Source organism: Lacerta agilis, chromosome 7 (assembly GCF_009819535.1).
Source record: "Lacerta agilis isolate rLacAgi1 chromosome 7, rLacAgi1.pri, whole genome shotgun sequence".
In the NCBI taxonomy this organism is placed as follows: domain Eukaryota; kingdom Metazoa; phylum Chordata; class Lepidosauria; order Squamata; family Lacertidae; genus Lacerta; species Lacerta agilis.
The window spans coordinates 24427690-24454154 of NC_046318.1; the positions used below are offsets into that span (position 1 = coordinate 24427690).

The window sequence follows — 26465 nt, forward strand, 5'->3', positions numbered from 1 at the left end:
AAGGTGGCATGATAACTTGACTCCTGCTCATCTATAGCTACCTGGGTGACGCCTTCTGAAGTTATTTGGTGCCTGCTCTACTGTGGAACCTAAGGTACCGTATTTTTCGCTCCATAGGGCACACCAGACCATAGGGCGCACCTCATTTGGAAACAAGAAAAAAAAATATTTTTCAGGTTTTCCTCCTCTAAAAGCCCTGGTTTTTTTGAGGATCAGCTAAAAGTTTTGCTGCTTTTTTTTGCAAAGGGAAAAGCCCTGGTTTTTTGAGGATCAGCTAAAAGTTTTGCAGCTTTTTTGCAAAGGGAAAAGCCCTGGGTTTTTTTAGGATCAGCTAAAAGTTTTGCAGCTTTTTTTGCAAAGGGGGAAAAGCAAAGAGGAAAAGCCCAATTTTTATGGGGTTGAACTCACATTTCTGGAGCTTCTAAAGGAAAGGGAGCCTTTTCTACAGTTTCCAGACAGATAATCTAATCAGCCAGTCACATGTCGCTGGGGAAACAAACAACCTCCCTCTGCAGCACATTCAACAAAGGACTCTTATCTCTCTCCGATCTCTTGCTGATCAGCTGCTGAGCGGGGTCCTTTCAACACCCTCTTTTCTCTTTGTAAAATAAAAAGCATGATCCTCTTTTGGCCCCTGGGCAATTCAGCTCCAGGGACCACCATTCGCTCCATAAGACGCACAGATATTTCCACTTACTTTTTAGGAGGAAAAAAGTGTGTCTTATGGAGCGAAAAATACGGTAGTTTTATTCTGTTACCTTCTCCCCTGCTTTGTAGAGCAGAAAGGGGCGTTGGGGGAAGGCTTTAGTCTTTTCCGATTTGCACGACTCCTGTGAAATAGTAATCCCAAGCAACGATATCCCAAGCAAGGATAAATCACCTGGTAGCTGCGAACCATGTCTTCCTTGCAAAGCAGCTCTGTATACCTTTGCTTGTGCACCATTGTTTTAATTTTGCTTCACATCGGCACCTACTGTATATAAATGAACCACTAAACAAGAGGCCCATTCTTCCTTTCAGTCTGAAATGGAGTTAGTAAAATGGGGGTTTGATGCGGCAGCTATTGAGCAACAAATTGCCGACCACAGGAGATTCCATAATTCCATTGGAGACTATCGCTGGCACTTGGACAAAGTCAAAACCGACCTGGTAAGATACTGATTCTGCTTCCTTGATTTTTTGCATCGCTGCCTGTTTAAATTGCTAACTGGCGGTTTCACATCTGGTGAAATATTTGAAAGAGCCCTGTTTTATAGCACTGCTGTGTTTTGCTTATTCAGAAGTATTGGTGCATGAAATAGCATTCTCCCCCCCCCCCACACACACTTTGTATGGTTGTAAATGAGTCTAACTTGGGGTCAGCAGCAATGTATCTAGGGGCCTCCATTACACATTTTGGTATTCTAGCAAAATAGTTAAGTATCTACACCCACTCCTTTGTACACTCTTTCTGCCTCTGTTATCTTATGGACACTTCCTTGGCTGAGGACCCTTTGGCCCTCCAGATGTTGTTGAAATTCAGCTCGCATCGGCTCCAACCAGCATGGCCAGTGGTGAGGGATGATGGAAGCTGGAGTTTCGCAGGTTCCTCATCCCTGATGTAAGGACGTTCAGTGGTTGCTCATGAGTAAAGCGCCAGATGCGGAACTTCTAAAAACTAAGTTCCTTATTGTGCACAGCTATGTACAGTGGAGCAAAGAGCAAACGTCCATCTCATCACTCTGCGGAGTCCAGGAATGAGCTCTTCCTGTTCTTTGTCCAGCAAAAGAGGCGCGGGATTCTGAACCCACGCCTCCCCCTGCCACGTCCTTCCCGTCTGCGCCCTCGGAGCGTGGGAACCTGACCCCGTTCCCCGCTATCTCTCTGGTGCTCCGGCTCTGCCATCCTCTCAGAGCCCCTGCACCGCCTTCCTGCCTCTAACTCCCCCTCCCCGCTGGAGGAATGGTCACTTCTGGTGCTGTCGGGGGAAGACGAACTGGTGATCAGCTTAGGGGGTTCTCTATACTGTAAAAGCTCCCGCGACCCTACCAGCCGCGGGGAGGGGGGTTTCCTGACACCTGATCTAAAGTACTCTGTGTTTCCCACTCAGGTTGGAGTCAAGCCCCAACACGGTCTCCTTTGCCACTCCTGCTTGTCCTTTTGTTGCCACCATTCGCTTGCCCCTTCTTGCTGAGGCATGTGGCCATTGATTGTGGCTATTTGTGATATAAAGAGGCTCCCCAGGAAACTGACTGTACAAATTCTTCCATCTTAATTTTTGTTTCTGCAGAGGCCCCCTTGGCAAATAATTTGTAAGCCGTATAAGATCTTTATTCTTTTTATTCTTTTGTCCGCAGCGTGAAAAGGCTGCTGTTCATCAGCTGGAGGAGGAATATGAATATCTTCTGGTAAGCTAAAGAGCAACTGAATTTCCAAAGGCCTTTTTATGTATGCTTTGTCTTCTTTGCAGTGGAGCATCCTTTGAGTCAGGGAAGACAACTATGGATCCCAAGAGGACGAAAAGTGAAGGTTCAGCCCAGTCATGGTGGAACATGACCATTCTTAGCTTTTATTTCAACAATTAATCCTTAATTATAAAGTTGCATCTAAAAACTTGTGGGCAATACTTGCTGAAGTATCTCTGCATGGTATCTTACCCTTGTCCATTGCTGTACAGTCATACCTTGGAAGTTGAACAGAATCCATTCTGGAAGTCCATTTGACTTCCAAAACGTTCGGAAACCAAAGTGCGGCTTCTAATTGGCTGCAGGAAGCTCCTGCATCCAATCGGAAGCCGCAGAAGCCCCGTCAGACGGCTCCCAAAAGAATGTTGGAAAACCAGAACACTCACTTCTGGGTTTCAATCGTTCAGGAGCCAATTTGTTCAGGAGCCAAGGCATTTGAGATCCAAGGTATGACTGCATTTGCATTTTTTTTAAATGTTGTTGTCATGGAGCAGAATGCAGATTTCCTCTCCTTTTTTTTTTTAAACATGCAAAGTATCCCCAGCCCAAATGGGGGCAAAAGAGCATTGAGTGTGTATAGCCATTTGCTTTCCAGAGCTCTTTCTTGATCCCTCTGTTTTGCTCCACAGTTTTGTTTGCATAATATGCTTTGATCCTTAAGTCTGAAGCTCATTACTTTGATGTTTTGTAGAGATTCTCCTTTGAAAGAATGGATCAGTTGCGCCAGCTGCAAAACATCATCCAGGCCACTAGCAGGGAAATCATGTGGATCAATGACTGTGAGGAGGAGGAGCTTCTCTACGACTGGAGTGACAGGAACACCGATATTGCCCGGAAACAGGAGGTCTTCTCTGTAAGTTACGCTAAGACATCTTTGTTCCGACAGGCTTTCCCAGCTGGATAAATGGGTCATTACCATAAATGTAATAAATAAAATAAAATTTACCATGAGTGACTACCTTGTTACAGTTTCAGTCCTTTTAAAAAATGTATTTGCTGGCCTGGGGTTTGAACTATTTTTAATTATGTTCAGTGTAATTCTTCTTGAGACAACTGTCTCAAGGCAGTTTTGATTAATTGTCTTCTGAACTGTCTCAAGTTCAGAAGGCAATTAATGAATCAGTGATGATGATAATACTTTGTGTTGTAGGGAAAAGGTACGAAGGATCTTTTGAGTGCTGTTTTTGCTAATTATAAAGCAAAAGGTTTACAGGCCTGTAAATGTTATGCCACGATAGAAATATGCTTGATTGTACTCTGTATTCGTCCCACTGAAATTAATGGGCTTGACTAGTTTAGCTTCATTCAGTTACAAACCCACCAGTCTTACTATATGCTGGTGATACGACCTTATATACATTGAACTTTTACTGTCATTCTTCTTCTTCTTATTTCAAGGTTGGCCTTAATGCTTGTTCCTTTTCTGTATACAGAAACGCATGAGCCAGCTGGAAGTTAAGGAAAAAGAACTCAACAAGCTGAAGCAAGAATGTGACCAACTGGTGGTCAACCAGCATCCTGCCTCAGACAAAATTGAGGTATATCTTAAACTTCCTGCGTTCTTGCTCTGCTCTTTTTTTCTGGAGGGTGAGATACAAAGGTTCCACAGAAGTGAAACGTATTGCAAATCAGATCTTGAACCTTGACGTTTTTGGTTGATCAACAAGAGTCAGTGTTAGAAACAATGCAGGAAGACAGTCCGATGGCCATTTTGCAGTTTTTGAATTAGTTCTATATATGGAGGGCCAAGTTCTATATATGGAGGGCCAAGTTTTCCTGTCGGTTTTCCTTTTACGCAAGTCCAGTTCCTTTAAGCCAAGTCCTGTTTATTGTCTCTTCCTCCCTCCAAAGCCGTTTTAGGAAGTTTTGAGAGGTGTCGTTGCTAGCTAGGTAAAAGAAATGAATGAATGGAGGATGAACTGTGATTTATTTACTCTTTAAATATATAGGCCTACATGGATACACTGCAAACTCAGTGGAGCTGGATTCTCCAGATCACCAAGTGCATTGATGTTCATCTCAAGGAGAATGCAGCATACTTTCAGGTGTGTGCAGTAATAATGGATATTAGAAGTTGAATCCCAAGGAACAGCATTTAAACTCTATGTTTGGTTGTATAATTTTTTTGGGGGGTGGGGTGGGGAGGATTCACAAAAATGCAATATCTTGCATTCCAACTATTAGTAAGTAAGGAACGTCAGATTGTGAGTTTAGCTTGTAGTAAGGAAGGCTTTCTAAATAAAGCATCTGAAATTGGATTGAAGGTAATAGGCTGTCTTTAGTTTAGTTTCCTTCATTTATTCTTCATATAGCCATGCTCTTGAAAGGGGATTGTGTTCATATGTTCAAGTGCTGCATTTCTTATTAATGCCTGTTAGTCCAGTGTACATTTTTACGAGTTCAGCATTACTAATCTCTTAAAAGTCTGTTGGATCCTACCAGACTATACTGAGATCTCATTCAGGGTCCACTGTTATCGTTGTGTACAAAAAGTACCCGTACACTTCACACCTTTAATTTATTTTACATTTGTGTTCTGGCTTTTTCTCCAAGGAGCTCAAGGCAACATAGATGGTTCTCCCCACTACATTTTATCCCCACAACAACCCTGTGAGTTAAGTTAAACCAGCCTTTCTCAACCTTGGTTCCCCAGTTGTTTTTGGCCTACAACTCCCATCATCCCTCGGTAGCAGGACCAGTGGTCAGGGATGATGTGAGTTGTAGGCCCAAAACATCTGGGAACCCAAGGCTGAGAAAGATTGATATTGAGTTAGACTAAGAGAAAGTGACTAACCCAAAGTCAACCATTGACCTTCATGACTGAGTGGGGATATGAGCCCTGGTCTCTCAAGTGCTAGTACGAGACACTAACCACTATGCCCCACTAGTGTGATTAGATAAAGGCAATCATATGTATGTTTGCTTTTTGTGCATAGTTCTTTGAGGAAGCCCAGTCAACTGAGAGCTATTTGAAGAATCTACAGGATTCCATCAGAAAGAAGTTCATCTGTGATAAGAATATGTCCTTGCAAGTTCTGTTGGAGCAGATCAAAGAGTTGGAGGTATGGCTGCCATTGTTTTTTGAAATCCCACAGCTTCTTTCAACTTCAGCAGGACTAAGCCCATAAGGGCAGATTTCCTTGTATATGAAAGATACTGTGTTTGAAGGACAGGCAATATGAAAGCTCATTTTGGCTGTTTGAAGCCATTGGGTGAGGAAAATGAGAGGTGTTAAATTGCAACTTCCAGGCTTTCTTGTCATGCTGATGCGATTAAAAATGAGCAGCCTCTGCTTTGGTCTATTTCTTTCACTGAGTATACCATGCTTCTTATATTTGGGACTGCTGCAGCATTTTATGTAGTCAAGCAGAACTCCAGGACCTCCAGATGGATTTTTAAGTTGTCTTTTCCTCTGTTATTGATTGCAAGACCACTAATTTTAGAATGTGAGTTTATAAAGTTAGTGTTTATAACTCTTAAGAGTTTATAGAACTCTTAAAATATAAACTCTGATTTTCTCAAAATGTTACCACTGAAGTCTACCAAGATACTTGTCTTAAATTTCAAGAGGATCTGGATTTGACCCATAGCGACTGCAGGTCTGTGTTGGTGAATGTGGTTCCTTGTATTTTTTTACCATGAAAAACTTTCTCTGTCTTTCTAGAGCGAGCGAGAGAAAATTCTGGAATACAAGAGACAAGTGCAAAATTTGGTGAATAAGTCTAAGAAGATTGTCCAGCTAAAGCCACGGAACCCTGATTACAAGAGCAGTAAGCCAATCATTCTCAAGGCCCTGTGTGACTACAAACAAGATCTGGTAAGGATCATGCTGCAGATTAATTACAATTATATAATTGTATATATTTTAGATTTCTTGGCAATCCCATTCCAGGGATTTGAAACAGGCTACTGTGTATCTTCAGTTAAAATCTGCTTAAAACAGACCAAATGTATTGGATAATAAATAATCTGTTGCAGTTTCTTCCTTATTGCAGCTGCTAAGCAGGTGCTCAGGTAGAAATGTATTCATATGTTTCCAAAGATGCATGGAGTTGAACTCCATTCAGATCTGTCACTTGGCATAGCCCTCGTAGACTGTGCCATTCCTGAAGGCTGGGGAAACTGCATGTTTGAATGAAGTATGATGTGTTCTAAGCTCTGCAGAGAGCACCCTGTGATTGACTCATCAAGTGGTAGATTACGGTGTTCTGCATCACACCGCTGGGCACAGAGGGCAACCCCATCTAGAGCATATTGCAGTAGTTTAGCCTAACAATTTTTACATGAAGTTATTTTATGCATGCATATATAAAAAGTTGCATGTTAATAGGAATGCGTGCCAGCTTCAATCCTGTACATCTAGTAGGCCTCTGGGTATCCAAGCCTTTTTATATGCGTATGCAGACCTATAACTAAAAGTTGTCTAGTCCTAGGAAGGATTCCAACTAATTACAGCAACTGAAAACTACGTCATAAGTATTTACGTTGTTCCAGTGTGTTAATGCCTACAACCGTTTCCCCCTGCCTTTTACATAGAAAACCATGCGCAAAGGAGACGAGTGCATTCTAAAAGACAACAGCGAACGTAGCAAGTGGCATGTGACTGGGCCAGGAGGAGTCGATATGCTGGTGCCATCTGTCAGTCTCATTATCCCTCCCCCTAATCCATTAGCTGTGGATCTGGCAACCAAGTGAGTTGTTATTCATAGGGACCTGAAGCCATATTGCTTGAATAGTAAGGCAGGCCTCCTCAAAGAAGTGTGAGTTCTTCCACTGGTTCCATATGTTGTGTATCTTTGATTTGGTCCAAAAAGGGCCCAGTTGCATATAACAGTGTGACTGGGTGGACTCTGTGCACCCATTTACCTGTATATATTACTTACGGAACTCAAGGCCAGCGAGCAAAAATAAAATTTTGTGTTTTGAGTGTGAAGTGCTGGCTGTGAGCAAGTCTATAGGGAAAGGGGAACCTCTTAGGTGTTATGGGACTCCATCTACCACCATCCTGGAGCATTTGCCATGCTGGCTGATGGGAATGAGGGTCCAAGTACATCTGGAGGACCAGAAGTTCTCCATCCCTGCTATAGAATGTCAGTGTCCATTGTGTTGCAGCAGGAAACCTTTCTAGAGTGTGGGCTTTCCCCAACCCTCAAGAGCCCGTTTTATAGCCTTTCTCCCAGATTCTAAGCAAAGCTAATTCTGACTGGAAACAAAAAATTTTGTTTAATTTAATTCAGATTCGTTTTAATTTGTGGTTATTCAGTACAGATTAAATATGAATAGGGTTCTTTCATATTTATTTATTTATGTATTATTTTGGGTTAAATGTGGTCATATCATTAGTTGAATGTATCCAATATGGAATCTTAGCCCTGCGGCACCTAGTTTGGGAATCATTGCACAAGGAGCAGACTTCTAGCTCTCAATGTGCTGCATCGAAAAAAGTCGACATTTATATTGAAAACATTTGCATTTTCCTATTTGGGGTTTTGAGCCCTTATCTGCTCAGGACGCTCGTCTTCTGGTTGACTAGAAGACACTGATGTTGCTTTTCGAACCCGAGTTAACGCATTCATTTCCCTTTAGGATTGAGCAATACTATGAGGCCATTATGGCTCTCTGGAATCAACTCTACATCAACATGAAAAGCCTGGTGTCTTGGCATTACTGCCTGATTGACATTGAGAAGATAAAGGCTCTGACAATTGCTAAGGTGGGTGTTGAAATGACTTCTATAAAGTTAGACCAGGAGCTTTTTTCATAGGCTTCCTAACTTTTGATTATAAGCGCATATATGAGAAGACTTGGGTATATGCATTCTGGACTTTACAGGGGCTGTCTGCTTTTTCTCAAGCCTTGTTTGTACTGATAACGTGCCTGGCAATTCTGCAGTCTCTTGCTGACCAAGACTCTCCCTGTTTCCTTTTATCGGCTCATTCCATTGCCTGCAACATTAGGCTCTTCATTCTAACGTAAACCTCCACAGTTAGCTCATTTTGTCATTGTTAATCCTACAAATATAAATAACTCTCCAGGAAACTCCTCTTCTGTAGTCATCATTCCGGAGGATTGCATCAACTTTCTTTGGCTGCTTTTCCTTAAAATTGTTTCTGCCTGTTCATTTCAGCTGAAGACCATGCGCAGAGAAGATTACCAGAGAGTAATAGCTGACCTGGAGATTCATTACCAAGAATTCATCAGGAACAGCCAGGGCTCGGAGATGTTCGCAGATGAGGATAAGAGGAAAATCCAGACTCAGTTCTCCGACGCTCAGAAGCACTACCAAACATTGGTCATCCAGCTGCCAGGACAACAACAGCAGCGTCCGCAGCAACCAAATCAAGGTCGGCTTTCTACAAGGGTGGTAGTAATCACACTGTCTGTTGCATGGTGTAGTCGTGCTTCACCTTGGAAGCCTGCACAACTTGCGACCCACTGAGCCAAATGCAGCCCACCAACCATGCATGCAATTCACCTACTGTGCGGTCAGGTGTGTGTCCCTCTTCCATGTCTGGGACTGCAGAAATACAGGAATGTCAAGTACATGCTGAGCCGACAGGTACTTGGTGAACTGCATTCAGCCTGACGCATAGCAACTTGACATACAGTTAGTCCAGGGTGCCCGAGTTTGCTTGTTGTCCTCTTCCCTCCTCACCGCTTCTTCCTTTTGTGTCATGCCTTTTAGACTGAGGCCCGGGGCTGCCTTGTTCATTACTGAGTTAGTGTAAGCTGCTCTGGGAGCTTCAAATCTAGCTCAGTATGGTCTGCACTGACTGGCAGGAACCCCAGGGTTTCTGAGACTGTTCTCCTCCAGCCCTACCTGGAGATGACAGCGATTGAACCTGTGTTCTTTTGTACACAAAGCAGGTGATTCACCACTGAACCATAGCCCTTCCCCATAGCTTCCTCATAGGTAGGCCTCCGCTTCACCAAAAGGCTCAATGGGTACACTTAACCAAAAAAATAGGACACTTGATGCGTGTGTAGGTAATTGGGTGCTGACCGTTATAGGCAAACACCTTTTAATCATCTGGAACCTCGCCTGACACATGCCCAATCGCTTGCATGTTCCTTGCCAGGTGGAGGGGCAGGAGAAATGAAGGCAGAATTATTCAGCAGTGCATACAAGTTGTTCCCTATCCACAGTGCATTGTTTGCCATGACATCACACCACCTCGATTCACAGGGGTTAATTTTCCAAAACCAAAAACTGACCCACTGGTTGTTGTCCCCCTTTTTTTTTAACCAGTTGTGACAACTGAAGTCACTCACCTGGGCTCATCCAACCAAGTCCAGAATCAGAAGCAGGAGCTAGAGAAGCATGAAGCCTGGATGCTTATGGAACTCCAGAAGCTTCGTCGCCAAATCGAGAACTGTGAGCTCCGCATGGCGCAGAGAACCATCCTTCAGCCAGACCAAGGGGCCTCTCAGAATTTGTCTGTCAGAATCAACGAATTAGAGGTACGTGTTGATTTGCACCGGACAGGCATAGCATGGTTGTGTGTGGTTCAGACTGAATGAAACACAACTATCCCATATCCTCTTGATCCCCCCTTTCTCCACTCTTCATGTTCTTAAGAAGCACCAGATGTGCCAAGATGAATTGATATCATTAGTATAATAACACTGGTGACATTTGTGGCCAATCTGTTGTGCAGTGAGGTCATGAGATGACGTCTCTCTTTCTACACTAGAGCAAGTATTACAGCAGCTGCTAGGAGAGAGACCATAGCTCAGTGGTAGAGAGCCAAGGATCAGCTAATACGTGACACGAGAGATCTGCCTGAGACCTGGAGAGCAGTTGCCCGTCACTAGAAAATACTGAGCTAGATGGACACAACATTGTCACAATAAAACACCCATCAACTCCACTTGTTTATAAGCAGCGCAGCACATTTAATATCAGTCAGCGCCACCACTGAGAAGACCCTGCCCCTGTCAGTCCTAACAACTCTTTCTGGCAGACTTTTATAAAATAAGCATTTATCTCATACAATCAGAATTTCTTAGCTTGCAAAGATGGCCATCTTTCACAGCTGGTGGATGTGGTCCCTGCACAGTATGTGTGTGCAGAGAGCTTGGAAGGATAGTAGAAAGTTTTTGGGGATTTGTACTAGAAGTTGCTTATTATGGGATTGCATACCAAAGAGAAAAGTGTCTAAACATCTCTTACATTCCTTTTATTTTCTTAACATTAGTTGAAACACATGTTCTGTGGGGCAAGATAGATGATACGTCAATTGCAGGTTGTTAATGTGATCTTAAGAAGTGTGTGAGAGTAAATAACATTTCCTCTCTCTCTCTCTCTCTCTCTCAGGGTATACAAAATGATTCTCAGACAATAGCGGTTGCTCTCAATGGGCAGAAAGATTATCTCCCCAGGTTTAGAGGCTCTGAAAAGTATCTCTATTTGCAGTCTGAAATAAGTACCTTGTTTCAGAAACTGGAAAATATTAATGGGGTCTCTGCTGGTTATTTGGACAGGTAAGGAAACAGACAAGCAGTCCTGTGGTTATCCATATTATATGTGTGCTTTGTTGTTAATTTTTAGTGATTAGTGCTTTTATTTAATCAAGTGCATGTTTTAAGGATTTAAATCCAACATACACCCGTAACTGTTAATATTTTAAACTAAGGTAACTCTAACCAAGGAGGTCCAATTTCTTCTGCAAAGTCAAACCGTAACAACGCCTGCTGTAGGAGAGAGACATGTTTTGTTGCAGCTGGGGCAGATGAAGGGGTCCAGTTTCATTTTCTATACATATTACTCAGTTAGCATGTGGAACAGTTTGCATGCGAGCTCGGATTTCCTTAGATTTGACTGTTGACCAGAACCAGCTTCATAGAGCAGTGCTATGCCTATCACTCAGAATTAAGTTCTGCTGTGTGCAGTAACACTTACTCCCAAGAAATGAGGGGTGGAGAGAAAAGAGCCTGAAAGCAAACAATCTTTTCCCAACTTTCTGATGGCATTGTTTTGCTACAGCTTGAATGCGCTGAGGTCCCTGCTCCAGGCAATTCTCCAAACAGAAGATGTGATCCGAGTGTTTGAAGTCAGACTTACAGAAGAGGATACTCTTTCTTTGGACCCAGATAAAGTGGAAGCTTATCGAGCCTGCCTGAAGGTAAGAGAGAGGGTTTTATGTATATATCGGAGATTGAGCCATGAATTGGTTACTCATAATGTCTTAAAGACCTTGGGCTGTTTTTAAATATGGGGGGTCGGGAAGCTTAATGTTGTAATATATTTGTATATTACGATTCATAATTTGGTCTTGCTTCCATAAATTAACACATTCTATTTCCTATGAAAAAATAATCCAGTTTATGATTGTTTGCATTCTCAAAATGTTGCCAGATATGTTAAGTTTGATCATATGCAACATATTCTGCCCTTTCTTGCAGCTGTCTGGATTATGTTGTGGTTGTGTTTACTTTCTGGTGAGATCTGGGATACCGAAGCTAGATTATTCTGTTGCTTATTTTTTCCAGAAAATGAAAGGAGACCTTAGTATGAAGAAGTCGCTGCTTAGTACCTTGGAGGCAGAGCTGCAGAGGGCTCACCAGGTCCACTCGCAGTCTTGCCAGTCGTATCCTCTCCAAGATTTAGATCTTGGAAAGTTCACTGAAAAAGTTGGGCACCTCACAGACCGTTGGCAAAGGGTGGATAAGCAGATCGATGACAGGTTTGTTTGTGATTTCTAAAGAGTAAACTTCAAACCAGGTGTTCAGTAAGTTGTAGACCTCGTGCACACATCAGTGCTAACCATAGTTAATAGTTAAAGCTGAGGCACCTAGCAAAAAAATCATTTAAAACTCGACTTTTCTAGTTCCTAGAATAATTAAAGGATGAGCCTCAAGAGTGGTTTGCATTTTTGCTGCTCTGGACTCATAACTCTAGCTTTGGGGCTGTGGCAGCTCTTTAGCCATAGTTGAGGAGGTCCAGGTTAACATTAGGTATGGTTTGTAAACCAGCTATAGACCTTGGTTGACGAGCAACTTTTAACCAAACTTAATAAGCCAAAGTTAAGCTGCTGGGCTGGGTTCATACATAATGCCAAGTCATTTCCAGACTGAATTGATGAGTGTTTGACTTGAGATCGTGGTCGCTGAAAACGTGCTTCCCTAGGAAACTACAGCTACTTCTATGAAGATTCCAGTTTATATATTATATTTAGAATGGAATGCCACACAGAATGTTGGAGGGAGGTAACACTTCCCTGACCTTCCAGCAACTGAGTTGCCGCTGTTTACGGGAAAGGAGAGGGGTGAGGTAGCATGCAGGTCAGTGTGGAGCAAGCACACTGGCAGGAGTGCTGGATTGGCTCTGCCAGTGTGTTTGCACAATTCTGACCTCCCTGCAACTTCACCCTTCACATTCTTCCTCCCGGTAAAAAGGTAAAGGTACCCCTGACCATCAGGTCCAGTCGTGTCCGACTCTGGGGTTGCGGCGCTCATCTCGCTCTATAGGCCGAGGGAGCCGGCGTTTGTCCGCAGACAGCTTCCGGGTCATGTGGCCAGCATGACAAAGCCGCTTCTGCCGAACCAGAGCAGCGCACGGAAACGCCGTTTACCTTCCCGCTGGAGCGGTCCCTATTTATCTACTTGCACTTTGACATGCTTTCGAACTGCTAGGTGGGCAGGAGCTGGGACCGAGCAACGGGAGCTCACCCCGTGGCAGGGATTCGAACCGCTAACCTTCTGATCAGCAAGCCCTAGACTCTGTGGTTTAACCCACAGCGCCACCTGGGTCCCCCTTCCTCCCGGTAAGCAGCAGCAATTCAGCTGGTGGGAGGTCAGCTGAGTGCCATTGCCTCACTGCGCTATCCACTACTGACTGGTGGCTTTTAAAGCAGAAGGCATTTATGTTGGCATATGTTTATATTGCAGCTATGCATATATTGCATGATATGTGCGTTAACTTGGGGCTTTCTGAAGTAGCAAAGTGGCCCTCTTTCTGTAATTAGGAAGAGGCCGTGGCTCGGCGGAGGCCATATGCTTTGTGTATTGGTCCAAGTGTAAGGATGTTCAGTGGTTGCTCATGAGAAATCAGCCGAATGCAGAACTTCTAAAAACTAAGTTCTTTATTGTGCAGATATTTACAGTGGAGCAAAAGTTCAAACGTCCATCTCATCCCTCCGCAGAGTCCTGGAATGAACCCTTCCGGTTCTTTGTCCAGCAAAAGAGGCGCGGGATTCTGAACCCCCGCCTCCCCCTTCCACGTCTTTCCTGTCTGCGAACTCGGGGCGCGGCAACCTGTCCCTGTTCCCCGCTTCCCCCTTGGTGCTCAGGCTCTGCTATCCCTTCACAGCCCCTGCGCCGACTTCCTGCCTCCAACTCTCCCTCCCCACTGGAGGAATGGTCGCTTCCTCCTGAGGAGGGGGATGATGAACTGGTGAACAAAGGGGGTGGTTCTCTATACTGCAAACGATCCCTGGATGCTACCTGCCGTGGGGAGGGGGGTTTCCTGCCACCTAGGATTAATTCTGCTTGCAAAGACCTCTACCTCGCATCTGGAAGATCTGTTTTCAATCATAGTGGGCAGCACTGGGTTGCGTAGACTAGTGATGTGAATTAGTTTAAGGCAGCTTCATGTGTTCCTACTTTGTCTTACAGGACCTGGGATTTAGAAAAACAGGCGAAGCAGCTGAGAACCTATCGGGATCTTTACCAGGCTCTGAATAAATGGATCTGTGATGCCAGGCGCCGGCAGGAAACTATTGAAGCCATGAAGTTGGGAGATGTTAGCACTGTCATGAGATACCTGCAGGAGCAAAAGGTATTGTCTTTCACTCAGTGTTGCAAAGTGTTTCCCCCAAGTAATTTGGCTGATGTGAAACCAACTTAGATTTGGCGAAGTATTAGGAGTTTGTGTCAGAATCCCTGCTAATGTAATAATGATTAAGGGTGCAAGTTATAAGCTTGATGTCCTGATTTCAAATCCCATCTCAGCTAAGCTTGCTTTATATATCTTTGTCACCGCAATTGTCCCTTGGGATCACCATGAGAGATATAGTATCATCAGTGGAGTGACTGACAAGTGTTGCCATTCTCCTGAACCAAAAGAAGACTTGACAGCTAGAATTCTGATAAAATTAATATTGTGGGGTTGTTGTTGTTTTGCAGAACTTACATGCTGAAATCACAGGCAAGCGAGACAGAGTGGAAGATGTGATGAAGAATGCAGAGGTGTGCTCAGCTGCAATCAAGGTACTGTTATTTTAGAACGTTCCCCTAATAATACATCTTTTCCTACAAGAGCTTAATCCTGCAAGGCTCCCCTCTCTCTTCTTTATCCTAGACTAAATCCTTCCCACCCCTCACACACTCACATTTATCAGCACAATAGGCTCAGTTACTGGGCAAACCAAAGATACAGATCCACTGACATCCTCTGTATTTCTGGAAGTGTATCCATGGCAGTCTGGCTGGTCCAAAACTTCCAGAGCAAATTTGGAAAAGCACAAATGCTGACAACAACCTGAGGTGGCTGCACCAAGGGAAAGAAAATACGGGCAGGATTATCTTGTGATTCTATTTTTATTTTTGTGTTTCTAGTAGTTCTGTTCAGGTTGCAGTACTGAACATACTTCTAGGAAGCATTTGAAAAAGAAAAAATCAGTGGGTCTTACTTCCAGTTCATTCTGTCATACCCCTCTCTGGGTTAATCATGGGGCTGACTTTTGGACGTTTAAGACATGTTATTTAAGCCCCATTGATCTGTTTGTACAATAAATCCTTTTCTGTTGCCTTTCATTCAGAGATTTTTTAAAATGCAAGTTGTGGGGAAAGGTTTCTCTATCTTACTTCCACCACCTCTGGTTTTAAATGCATTTCTTATTCTTCTTTTTAGCAACTACTCTCTCCTCCAACCCTCTATCGTACTGATTCTTAAAATCAGGATTTGGGGGTTTTATTTATTACCTGTCTTGCCTAAAACACACTCTTCATTACAAATGCAGTTCCAGAGCAGCTTGCCAATTTCAATACATCACACAGAGACTAATAACAAGGCAGATATTTACGGCCAGCCAGCTAAAATAAACATCAACACTGGCACCAAAATTTCACCAGAAACCTGGGCAGATAACCAGGTCTTCAGCTGGTGTCAAAAGGTTGAAAGAGTAGGTTATTGCCTTCCTGCAGCTCTGAAAATCCAGGTCAGGAGGCATACGGTGGCTGTCTTTACAAAATGAATTGTGTTTTCTTCTCCTTCTGCAGGATTATGAACTGCAGGCTACAGCTTATTGCTCAGGACTGGAGACTTTGCTGAACTTTCCCATTAAGCGCAGCATGGTCCAATCTCCTTCGGGGCTAATTCTGAAAGAGGTAAGTGATAATAAAGTGCACATTCATGATAATTTGTGATGTTCTTGCTTGGTGAAACCTTTCTAGCAGGTGGGTTTGGTTTAAACCGATAGTCTGGGGGTGTAAATGCAAGGCGTGCACACAGTTCTGAAGGAAATCTATGGTTTCTTGGCCACGCGAGAGACTGATGTTCCAGAAACACCATGGGGTGGTGTTTCAGAATGCAGGTTGGGGAATTGCACACTTGGGGTATATCTGTCATGTCAGAACCTCTCTGTGAATCAAAAGCTGGTGTGTTCTAGCCTAATTTCCCTCCTTGCTGGCTGTTTTTCTGCTGGCAGGGTGGTTTAGGGTGGTGGTGGTTTTTTAAACACAGAGAAGAAGTGACACTCTCCCCCCAAGGCTTATAATCTAAAATGGTAAAATCTAGAAGGGGCTGCACTACGGGACGCTCTCCACTATTTGTAGATCAGCTCCAAATCCATCTCAACTCATTTATACTTAGGTCAGAGACGCGGGTGGCGCTGTGGTCTAAACCACTGAGCCTAGGGCTTGCTGATTGGAAGGTCAGCGGTTTGAATCCTCACGACGGTCCCAGTTCCTGCCAACCTAGCAGTTCGAAAGCACGTCAAAGTGCAAGTAGATAATTAGGTACTGCTCCAGTGGGAAGGTAAATGGTGTTACCGTGCGCTGCTCTAGTTCGCCAGAAGCGGTTTAGTCATGCTGGTCACATGACCCAGAAAAACAGTCTGCGGACAAACGTCGGCTCCCTTGGCCAGAAAGCGAGATGAGCGCCGCAACCCTAGAGATGTTTGCGACTGGACTTAACTGTCGGGGGTCCTTTATACTTACGTCAGAGTCAATTTAGGATCCGGCTGGCATTTTATGTTAAAATAATAACAAAACAAAACCCCAGGCCTGTCGATGCAGACGAAACATAGCGTTTGGGATAGGTTGACAATAGATTGTTTTTTTCTCCCTCTCCACGCAGGCTGCCGAGATCCAGTCTCGTTACATTGAACTACTTACAAAATCAGGAGACTATTACAAGTTTTTGAGTGAAATGTTAAAGAGCTTGGAAGATTTAAAGGTAATATCCCTCTTCCTTTATGTATTGTGAATTGTCCAGTTCCAGGGTGCTTTGTAAATATTTTTGATGATGTTAATAATACCTTCATGCAATAATAAATAACATTCTAAGCTAGACTTCTACAGTGGAAACCAAATTTTCTTGCTACACACAATTCAGCTTTTTTAGTCTTAATTTTGAGGCGTGCATTCAGCAGATTCATATGATACAGCTCTTTGCGGACTAGACCAATTTAGACTGCAGATAGAGCTGATTCCTTGTTTGAACACTGCTTCCCATAAAACAAAAGCCTCTTCCTGCACATAAAAAATGAGCATATTAGGAAGATTTTAGAGTAGCTTTCCTGGATATGTTAGTTATTTATGTGCACGAAGCCTCCCCCCCCCCTGTGAGGCATCCGTCAAGCAAGTGATTGGCACATCTGCAGTTTGAAGTTGTAATACCTTAGGATGAGCTGTTATCAGATGATTTGTTGCCTGTGTAGATTGATTTCTAGTTATTCCTGTTACAGTAGATGTGATTTTTCATTTTAGCTTCCAGTCATCACTCCCTCAAGTTCAGGACCCCTGAATTTGGTTTTGCATCAGTTTTACATAGGGCATAACCTGAATTTAAGCATGGCTTTGGATGCCCAATCTTGGCCATTGAACACATGAAACAATAAAAACAGGATACTGAGAATGTACAGAGTAATTTTCAGTTGTCATTAAGGAACCAGTTTTCCTGCACATATTGAGATTAGCGTGCAGGGCATCCAAGAGGGAGAATACACTGGTACCTCATGTTACAGACGGGATCTGTTCCAGAGGCCTGTCTGTAACGTGAAATGCCTACAACTCGAAGTGCTGTGTCTGCGCAGGAGCACGGCGCAATTTGGCGCTTCTGTGCAGGCGCGAGCGACAAAACCCGGAAGTAACCCGTTCCGGTACTTCTGGGTTGCTGCAGGACGTAACGCGAAAAGACACAACATTAAGCGGATGCGACACGAGGTATGACTGTAGTATTTAGTGGCCGCTGTGAACATTAGCACCTCTCCCTCTTTTTCTATTTTGTATAAATTAGCCTGTTTGCGGACACCTGGTTTCTGTACAGTTGTTTTCTGTTTGGTCCAATATTGGTTCAGACATGATATGTGATCAACAAGTTTCTTTATTTCAAAAAACATTTTATATCATGCCTTTAAAAATGTTTTTCCTAGGCTAACAAATGTGTAAAAACCAGAAAAATGAACCCCAGAGCTCTGGTTTAAGTCTGCTTTCGGAGCTTGACATAGAGTAGCATATATTCATCCAGATCCAATGTTTTCTGGTGCATTAGGACAGTGTTTTTCAACCTTTTTTGGGCAAAGGCACACTTGTTTCATGAAAAAAATCACGAGGCACACCACCATTAGAAAATGTTAAAAAATTTAACTCTGTGCCTATATTGACTATATATAAAGTAATTCTCTTGAATTTTTCAATTTTCCCCACGGCACACCACGCAACATCTCGCGGCACACTAGTGTGCCGCGGAACAGTGGTTGAAAAACACTGCATTAGGACTTTTGCGCTGAAAACCATGACTTAGTAAAAAGGCCTTGTTGAGAATGTCAAGAGTCTTGTCCATTCTGGTTAACAAGAGAATGTGAAGTTGTTGCTTTAAAAAATAATAATAAATAACTATACAGCAAATAGGGCATTTTATTAAAATTAGCTGTGGAGTGGTGTGCTTTTTTTGGGGGGGGGTGAATGAGTAGCATGCTGTTGGTCAAAATTTGTTACGATAGGTAATTTTTATGTTTCATGCTTTCTGAATCTGCAGATGAAAAGCACCAAAATAGAACTACTGGAAGAAGAGCTGAGACTAGCCAGAGATGCCAATTCCGATAACAGCAATAAGCACAAATTCCTGGAGCAAAACCTACAGAAGTACCAGTTGGAAATTTCCCAGCTGAAGGCCAAACTGATGGGTTTGGAAGAGATGAAGAGGCAAGCAGAGCTGGATGGTGGCTCTGCCAAGCAAAACTTGGACAAGTGTTACGCTCAAATAAAAGATCTGAATGACAGAATAACGAGGCTGACTTACGAGATTGAAGACGAGAAGAGGAAAAGGAAGCTGTTGGAGGACAGATATGACCAGCAGAAGACTGACTTTGACCAACTGCAGAAGACAAGGCAGAATGAGAAAGAAAGCCTTGGTTGGCAAAAGATAGAATCTGAGAAAGTCATCAAGGAGAAGGAGTACGAGATAGAAAGGTTAAGGGTGCTTCTCCAGGACGAGGGGGCTCGGAAGAGAGAGTATGAGAATGAGCTGGCTAAGGTAAGAAACCAGTATAATGAGGAGATGAGTAATATAAAGAACAAGTATGAAACAGAGATTAACATTAAGAAGACCACCATCCACCAGATAGCATCCCAGAAAGAAGATGATGCCAAAAACCTCCGAGCCCAGATCGACAAGCTGCAGAGAGAGAACAGAGATCTGAAGGATGAGATCATCAGGCTCAATGACAGCATTTTGGATGCCACAGAGCAGCGGAGGAGAGCGGAAGAGAATATTCTTCAGCAGAAGGCCTGCGGCTCGGAGGTGGCTCAGCAGAAGCAACAGATCGAGCTGGAGCTGAAACAGATCATTCATCTGCGCAACGAAGACAACGCGAGGTACAAGCAAGCGCTTGAAGATGCTGCTTTGACCATCCAGGACAAAACCAAGGAGCTTGAAAGAGTAAAGATTCAGCTGCAGGAAGAGGCTAAAAGCCGGTGGGAACTTGAGAATGAATTGGCTAAGGTAAGGAACAGTTATGACGAGGAAATTATTAGTTTAAAGAACAAGTATGAGACTGAGATTAATATCACAAAGACCACAATAAATCAGGTGACTGTGCAGAAGGAAGAGGAATCCAGCAATTACCGAGCACAGCTCGACAATGTCGTGAGAGAAAATAGGAGCTTATGTGAGGAAATTAGGAGACTGAAGAACACTATAAGTCAGACATCAGAGAACCTTAGACAAGTGGAAGAAAATGCTCACCAGCAAAAAGCCATTGGCTCCGAGATCTCGCAAAAGAAGCAGCAGCTTGAGATTGAGTTAAAACAGACTGTTCAGAAATACTCTGAGGAGACCATGCGTTACAAGCAGTCTCTTGACGATGCTGGGCGGACAATTAAGGACAAAAACAAAGAGATTGAAAAGCTGAGAAAGTTGCTAGAAGCAGAAACAAACCAGAGGAAATCTATGGAGGAGGAGAATATCCGATTGCAAAGAGTCCAGTATGATTTGGAGAAAGTGAACATCAATGCCACGGAGACCATCAGCAGGTTGAAAGTCCAAGAGCAGGAACTGGGACGGCTAAAAAGCGAATATGAGAGGCTTGCCCAGGACAAAAAAGGGAAAGATCAAGAAAGTACAAGGCTGCAGGGCACAATGAAAGAGCTGCAGCAGCAGAAACGCAAGCTGGAGGAGGAGCTTAGTAGGCAGGCTAGAGCCATAGCGGAAGAAACTTCCAAGAGGAAGGAAGTGGAAGCAGAGTTAGAGACTATGAGGAGGTCTTACAGAGAGCAAGCTGTCAAGATCACAAACCTTACTCAGCAGATAGAGGAGGTCTCGATGGTCAAGAAAAGGAGTGAAGATGACTTGAAGCACCAGAGAGAGGTGCTAGATGGTCAGATGAGGGAAAAGCAGAGATACATGGAGGAGATAAGGAAGTACACTTCAGAGACCGAAACCTTGCGCCGCCAGGTGGTCCAGGAGCAAGAGAATCTAAAACAAGCTCACATGCGCAACGAGCACTTGCAAAAGGCTGTTGAGGACAAGAGCAAAAGCCTCAATGAGTGCAAAATAGAAATCGAAAGGCTTCAGTCTCTTACCGAGAACCTTACAAAAGAACACTTGATGTTAGAGGAAGAGCTGCGTAATGTGAGATTGGAGTATGATGATCTAAGAAGGGGCAGAAGTGAAGTGGATGAGGAAAAAAATGCCACAATTATTGAACTTAAGAGTCAACTACAAACAAGCAGCAAGCATACCCTGGAACTTCAGGGTCTGATAAATGGTTTACAGAAAGAAAGGGACAATTTGAGACAGGAAATTGAAAAATTCCAAAAGCAGGCTATGGAGGTATTCACAAATATTTGATCACAACTTTACTGTCCCTCAGATAATTCATAATTCAACAGCAAATGCATTTTCAGCCAGTCATCCGACCCCAAATTTATGTATATTGATTTTAATTGATTCATTTTAAAATTTGATATAAAAATTCAACTGGCTTTTAAGTGCAGGTCTCCTACAGGCATTTGGTTGGCCACTGTTAGAACAGGATGCTGGACTAGATGGGCCATTGGCCTGATCCTGCAGGCTGTTCTTACGTTCTTAGCTGCAGGCCCAGATTTGGGTCGCTTCTAGACTAGTGCAAAGGAGCTATAAATCTTACCTAGCATCTGCCAGGTGCTTAAAAATATATATCTTTGGGCGATATTTCATTCCAATAGAATTTAGTGTTTTTCCTATGGAAAATTGGCCAACTCTTCATCATCCTTAGAAAGGAGCAGGACTTCGAAGACCAGGCCATATTTCCAAAACCAGTTGTTACAAAGGCTACCCCATGAAGTTTGGTTACTCTGACATCTCAACCCCCAAAGAGAAATGTACACAACTTTAATAGATAACTTAGCATTTACTTGTTCACTGTGGTGCGGTATACAATATGTTATTCATGAAGTTGCATATTGGAGCTTATCCTTCTGTCCTTTACTCTTCTCATTTTTCATATTGCTGTAGGGTAGTATATGTATATACTTAAAAATACATGTACATCTTAAAAAGTGTACATATGCAAAAGTGTATACATAGTTATATTGGTGTTGTATATTTGGTATACATTTTATTGCTTATGTATCTATATATTGTATAAAATGCGCATATATATATATATATATATATATATATATATATATATATATATATGCATGCTATACATGTCACTGCTTTCATTTCTTTCTTTAAAAAAAAAAAGAAATCTATGAGTCACAATCCTTCACAGAGTAGAGCATACTTAAGCCTATTGACATTTCTTCAAGTGTGCTTTATTCTGTGTTGGAGTCTGGCCATTTAGCCTAGTAGCTTGGGCTCATAATTTTCAAGTAATATGATAGTTATGTTTCCCTGTCTTTGTTTACTAGGAGCAACCCATCAGGCATTGCTACAGTTCAGCCTCAATTCATAGCAATTCACTCATTGAAATGAATGGAGAGCCTGCCTTAAGCAATGTTTGCTGAACTATATTGGTTTGCTAGTGCAAGATTGGTCCAAAAGCAGTATTTTCCTCAGTGGGGTATCTGTTTGCTCTCATTGTCCCCTCCCCACACCTGTAATTCACACGCACATTATTAACTCTGTATTTTCATTCACTCAGATTCATCACATAGATACGTGATGGAACTTTATCCATTAGTCTAGTTGTAGTCTCAAAATGAGCACTTTCTTGAAAGAAGAATCAGATTTTGGAATTAAATAATTAGAACTTTTTTGTTAATGTGGGTAAATCGGCTCCAGGTAAGACCAGTCTGTATTTGATGTCGTGATACGTATGTTTTGTAAACAGAGCAAGATGAAAGTCCCCTTTCAGTGGACACAAGATTTTATTAGAGGCAGTACTGAAGTGTAGGCATCCCAAAATACTTAGCTTCTGCTAGACTACTGTCAAAATTAAGACTGTATGTTGTATATATGTACAGGTGGGAAAGGGAAAATATTAAGCACTGACAGTACAATCCACCCCAAGTTAAGTATTTTTAATTCCTGTTGATTTCAAAGGGAAGAGATAGGATTGTGCTGTATGCACAAGGCTGCAGTCCTATGCACGCTTGCCTGGGAGTAATCCCCATTTAATTCTGTGGGTCTTACTTCTGAGTAGACTTGTATAGGATTGCGCTGTTAAACATATGCTTAATATTTCCACTGAAACTGGCAGGACCCCAGTGTGCTGGGTCATGCCCCAGACTCTCTTGTTAGAATTCTTTTTAGCCCATTTCTATCAGTGTGCTATCCTGTATTAATAAAACAAATCTACAGCTGCATCTAAAACACTCAGGGCCACAGTTACCCAGTGCCCCTTACAGGATAGGTTGAAATATAGGGAATATAGGATGTTAAGAAGAGACACTAATTTTCTCCTTGTTTATTTCTTCTTCTTTTTTATAAAAAAAACCATAGACATCCCATAGGATCCAAGAATCCAAAACCCAGTATACTCATATTATGCAGGAACGAGAAGCGCTGCTGATAAAAATTAATGCCTTGGAACAAGACAAAGCAAGGTTGCTGAGGTTGGAAGAAGAGCTGAATCGGGCCAAAGGCACACTGGAGTCAGAATCCCGCTTGAAAATACGGCTGGAGAATGAGAAGCAGCAAATACTGAACGACTTAAATCAGTGGAAGAGCCAATATTCCCGGAAGGAAGAGACAATCAGGAAGATTGAGTCCGAGCGAGATAAGAGTGAGAGGGAGAAGAGTGCCCTGCTGATAGAAATTGAGAGGCTGCAGGCAGAGATGAAGAGGATCGAAGAAAGGTACCGCTGCCGCTTGGAAGAGACGAGCAGAAAAAGCCAGTCGGAGATGGAGGCTGAGCGCCTGAGGCTGCAAAGGGAAATTGAGAAGCTGAAGCAGCGCCCTTATGTGGCCAACAGAGTCACCCAGACAGAAGAGGACTTTGCCATCGACCCTTCCAAATTACTCTTCAGCGGCCTGCGGAAAAAAATAACTGCTGTCCAGCTGCACGAATGCCAGCTGATAGACAAGTCCACCCTGGATAAGCTGCTGAGGGGGCAGAAGTCCGTGGAGGAAGTTGCTGCTGATCTCGAACCCTATCTCAGAGGAGCTGGGGCTATAGCTGGGGCCTCTCTTAGCCCTAAGGACAAGTATTCCCTGGTGGAGGCTAAACGGAAGCAGCTTCTCAGCCCAGAGAACACCGTCTTTCTTTTGGAAGCCCAGGCAGCCACCGGAGGTGTGATTGACCCCCACCGCAACGAACTTCTCAGTGTGGACAGTGCAGTTGCTAGAGACCTGATCGATTTTGATGACCGGGAGCAAATCTACACCGCTGAAAAGGCTATCACCGGATTTAAAGATCCCTTCTCAGGGAAAACAGTGCCTGTGGCACAAGCCATCGGTAAACAGCTTATCGACAGGGAGACTGGGATACGTCTCCTTGAAGCTCAGTTGGCTGCGGGAGGAATCGTTGACCCCATCAACAGTGTGTTCTTGCCGAAAGACATTGCTTTAGCTCGTGGGCTGATTGATCGAGACCTGGTCAGATCCTTGAACCAACCTCAGAGTTTAAATCACTTGATTGACCCGATCACCAAGAAGGCCATAAGTTACACGAAGCTGAGGGCGAAATGTAGAATCGAACCACACACTGGTTTGCTCCTCCTTCCTGTGCAGAAGAGAAGCATGTCATTCCAAGGCATCAGGAAGCCCATTGACATTTCTGAGTTAGTAGACTCTGGCATCATTCGGGAGTCGACGGCAAATGATCTGGAAAGTGGAGTAATCACGGTTGAAGAAGTCAGTGACCGAATCAAAGATTTCCTCCAGGGCTCCAGCTGCATAGCTGGCATTTATAACGAGGCCACCAGAGAGAAGCTTGGCATTTACCAGGCCATGAAAATAGGTTTGGTTAGACCAGGGACAGCTCTTGAGCTTCTGGAAGCCCAGGCAGCCACTGGATTTGTCGTGGACCCTGTGAGCAATTCACGACACACTGTGGAAGAAGCTTACAAAAGAGGCCTAGTTGGAATAGAATTTAAAGAAAAACTCTTGTCTGCTGAAAGAGCAGTCACTGGGTACAAAGATCCAGAAACAGGAAACATCATCTCCTTGTTCCAAGCAATGAACAAGGAACTCATCGAGAGAGGCCATGGGATTCGTTTGCTGGAGGCCCAGATAGCCACTGGTGGGATCATCGACCCGAAGGAAAGTCATCGGTTGCCAGTCGGCACGGCATACCAACGTGGTTACTTTGACAAAGAGCTGAACAACATTCTCTCCGATCCCAGTGACGATACCAAAGGCTTTTTTGACCCCAACACAGAAGAAAACCTGACCTACTTGCAGTTGAAAGAAAGGTGCATAGTTGATGAAGGAAGTGGGCTCTGTCTCCTGCCCCTGAGAGAGAAGAAGAAAGTGGTGCAGACTTCGCAAAAAAACACCCTCAGGAAGCGCAGGGTCGTCATCGTAGATCCAGACACAAACAAGGAAATGTCCGTCCAGGAAGCGTACAACAAAGGCCTCATAGATTATGATACTTACCTGGAGCTTTCTGACCAGGAATGCGAATGGGAAGAAATCACTATAACAGGTTCAGATGGGAGCACAAGAGTAGTGCTTGTTGACAGGAAAACGGGCCACCAGTATGACATCCAGGACACCATTGACAAAGGCCTTGTGGACAAGAAATTTTTTGACCAATACCGTTCCGGGTCATTAAGCCTCACTCAGTTTGCAGACATGATTGCTTGCAAGAATGGCGGTGATGAAGTTTTCAGACATGAGTCCACTCGTTCCCCTACGGTACTGAGTATCAAGAGTTCATCTATCAAGCTAAAGAGCAGTTCTGGCTCCGGCTCCGGCTCCTTTTCTGAGTCCCTCGAGGAAACGAGTCCAATTGCAGCCATATTTGACACAGAAAATTTGGAGAAGATCTCCATTTCAGAAGCCGTGCAACGGGGCATTGTTGACAGCATTACTGCCCAGCGTTTGCTCGAAGCCCAAGCTTGCACGGGAGGCATAATATGCCCCGTCACAGGACAGCGGCTTTCCCTTCAGGAAGCGGTTGCCCAAGGCCTCGTTGACCACGAGATGTCGACACGGCTGAAGCCAGCTCATAAAGCCTTCGTAGGGTTTGAAGGCATCAAGGGCCGAAACAGAATGTCAGCCGCAGAGGCCGTGAAGGAAAAGTGGTTGCCTTACGAGGCTGGCCAGCGCTTCCTTGAGTTCCAGTTTATCACAGGAGGTCTCATTGACCCCGAAGTCCGCGGGAGAATAAGTACTGAAGAAGCCATTCGAAAAGGGTTGATTGATGGCCGGACGGCCCAGAGATTACAAGACACCAGCAACTATGGAAAGATTTTGACCTGTCCCAAAACAAAGCTGAAAATCTCCTTCAGAGATGCAATGAATCGTTCGATGGTGGAAGACATAACCGGGCTCCGGTTACTGGAAGCTTCTTCAGTTTCATCCAAAGGCATCTCCAGCCCATACAATGTCTCTTCGGCACCAGGCTCACGCAGTGGATCCCGCAGTGGATCCCGCTCAGGCTCGCGCAGTGGATCGAGGAGAGGAAGCTTTGATGCAAACACGAATGCCTCGTATTCTTATTCCTATACAACCATCAGCAGCAGCTCGCTTGGGCGCTAGTCATTAGCTAGATAGCCTGTCTGAATTTTGCACGGGAAGCATCTGCTGGGATCTGTATTCCTTCTTTGTTTTAACAAACAGAAAGAACTGGTTGTTGGTGATATTAGCACTTGCTTGGGTGAAATAGTTAAGCTGCAGAATAGAAGCCAAACCCCAAATGCCAATAAAATAAATCTTTCTGGATGGGATGCTGTGTTTCCATATATATATGTATATGTATATAT

The 26465-nt window shown here is 43.7% G+C and overlaps 1 protein-coding gene across 3 annotated transcripts in view; it reads left to right on the forward strand.

The window, feature by feature from the left end:
- Positions 1–26465, forward strand: part of DSP (desmoplakin) — a 48115-nt gene extending 21650 nt beyond the window's left edge. The window contains exons 5-24 of one of the 3 annotated variants that reach the window (XM_033154531.1): positions 1021–1149; positions 2337–2387; positions 3136–3297; positions 3878–3982; positions 4394–4489; positions 5381–5506; positions 6109–6261; positions 6981–7135; positions 8031–8157; positions 8572–8788; positions 9694–9905; positions 10762–10928; positions 11431–11569; positions 11937–12130; positions 14061–14223; positions 14571–14654; positions 15666–15773; positions 16744–16842; positions 18646–20940; positions 23038–26465. In XM_033154531.1, coding sequence (XP_033010422.1) covers positions 1021–1149; positions 2337–2387; positions 3136–3297; positions 3878–3982; positions 4394–4489; positions 5381–5506; positions 6109–6261; positions 6981–7135; positions 8031–8157; positions 8572–8788; positions 9694–9905; positions 10762–10928; positions 11431–11569; positions 11937–12130; positions 14061–14223; positions 14571–14654; positions 15666–15773; positions 16744–16842; positions 18646–20940; positions 23038–26241 — 7986 coding nt within the window. In that variant the 3' untranslated portion in view covers positions 26242–26465. The remainder of the gene's footprint in view (positions 1–1020; positions 1150–2336; positions 2388–3135; positions 3298–3877; positions 3983–4393; positions 4490–5380; positions 5507–6108; positions 6262–6980; positions 7136–8030; positions 8158–8571; positions 8789–9693; positions 9906–10761; positions 10929–11430; positions 11570–11936; positions 12131–14060; positions 14224–14570; positions 14655–15665; positions 15774–16743; positions 16843–18645; positions 20941–23037) is intronic. The other 2 variants (XM_033154532.1, XM_033154533.1) reach the window with 2 other exon arrangements.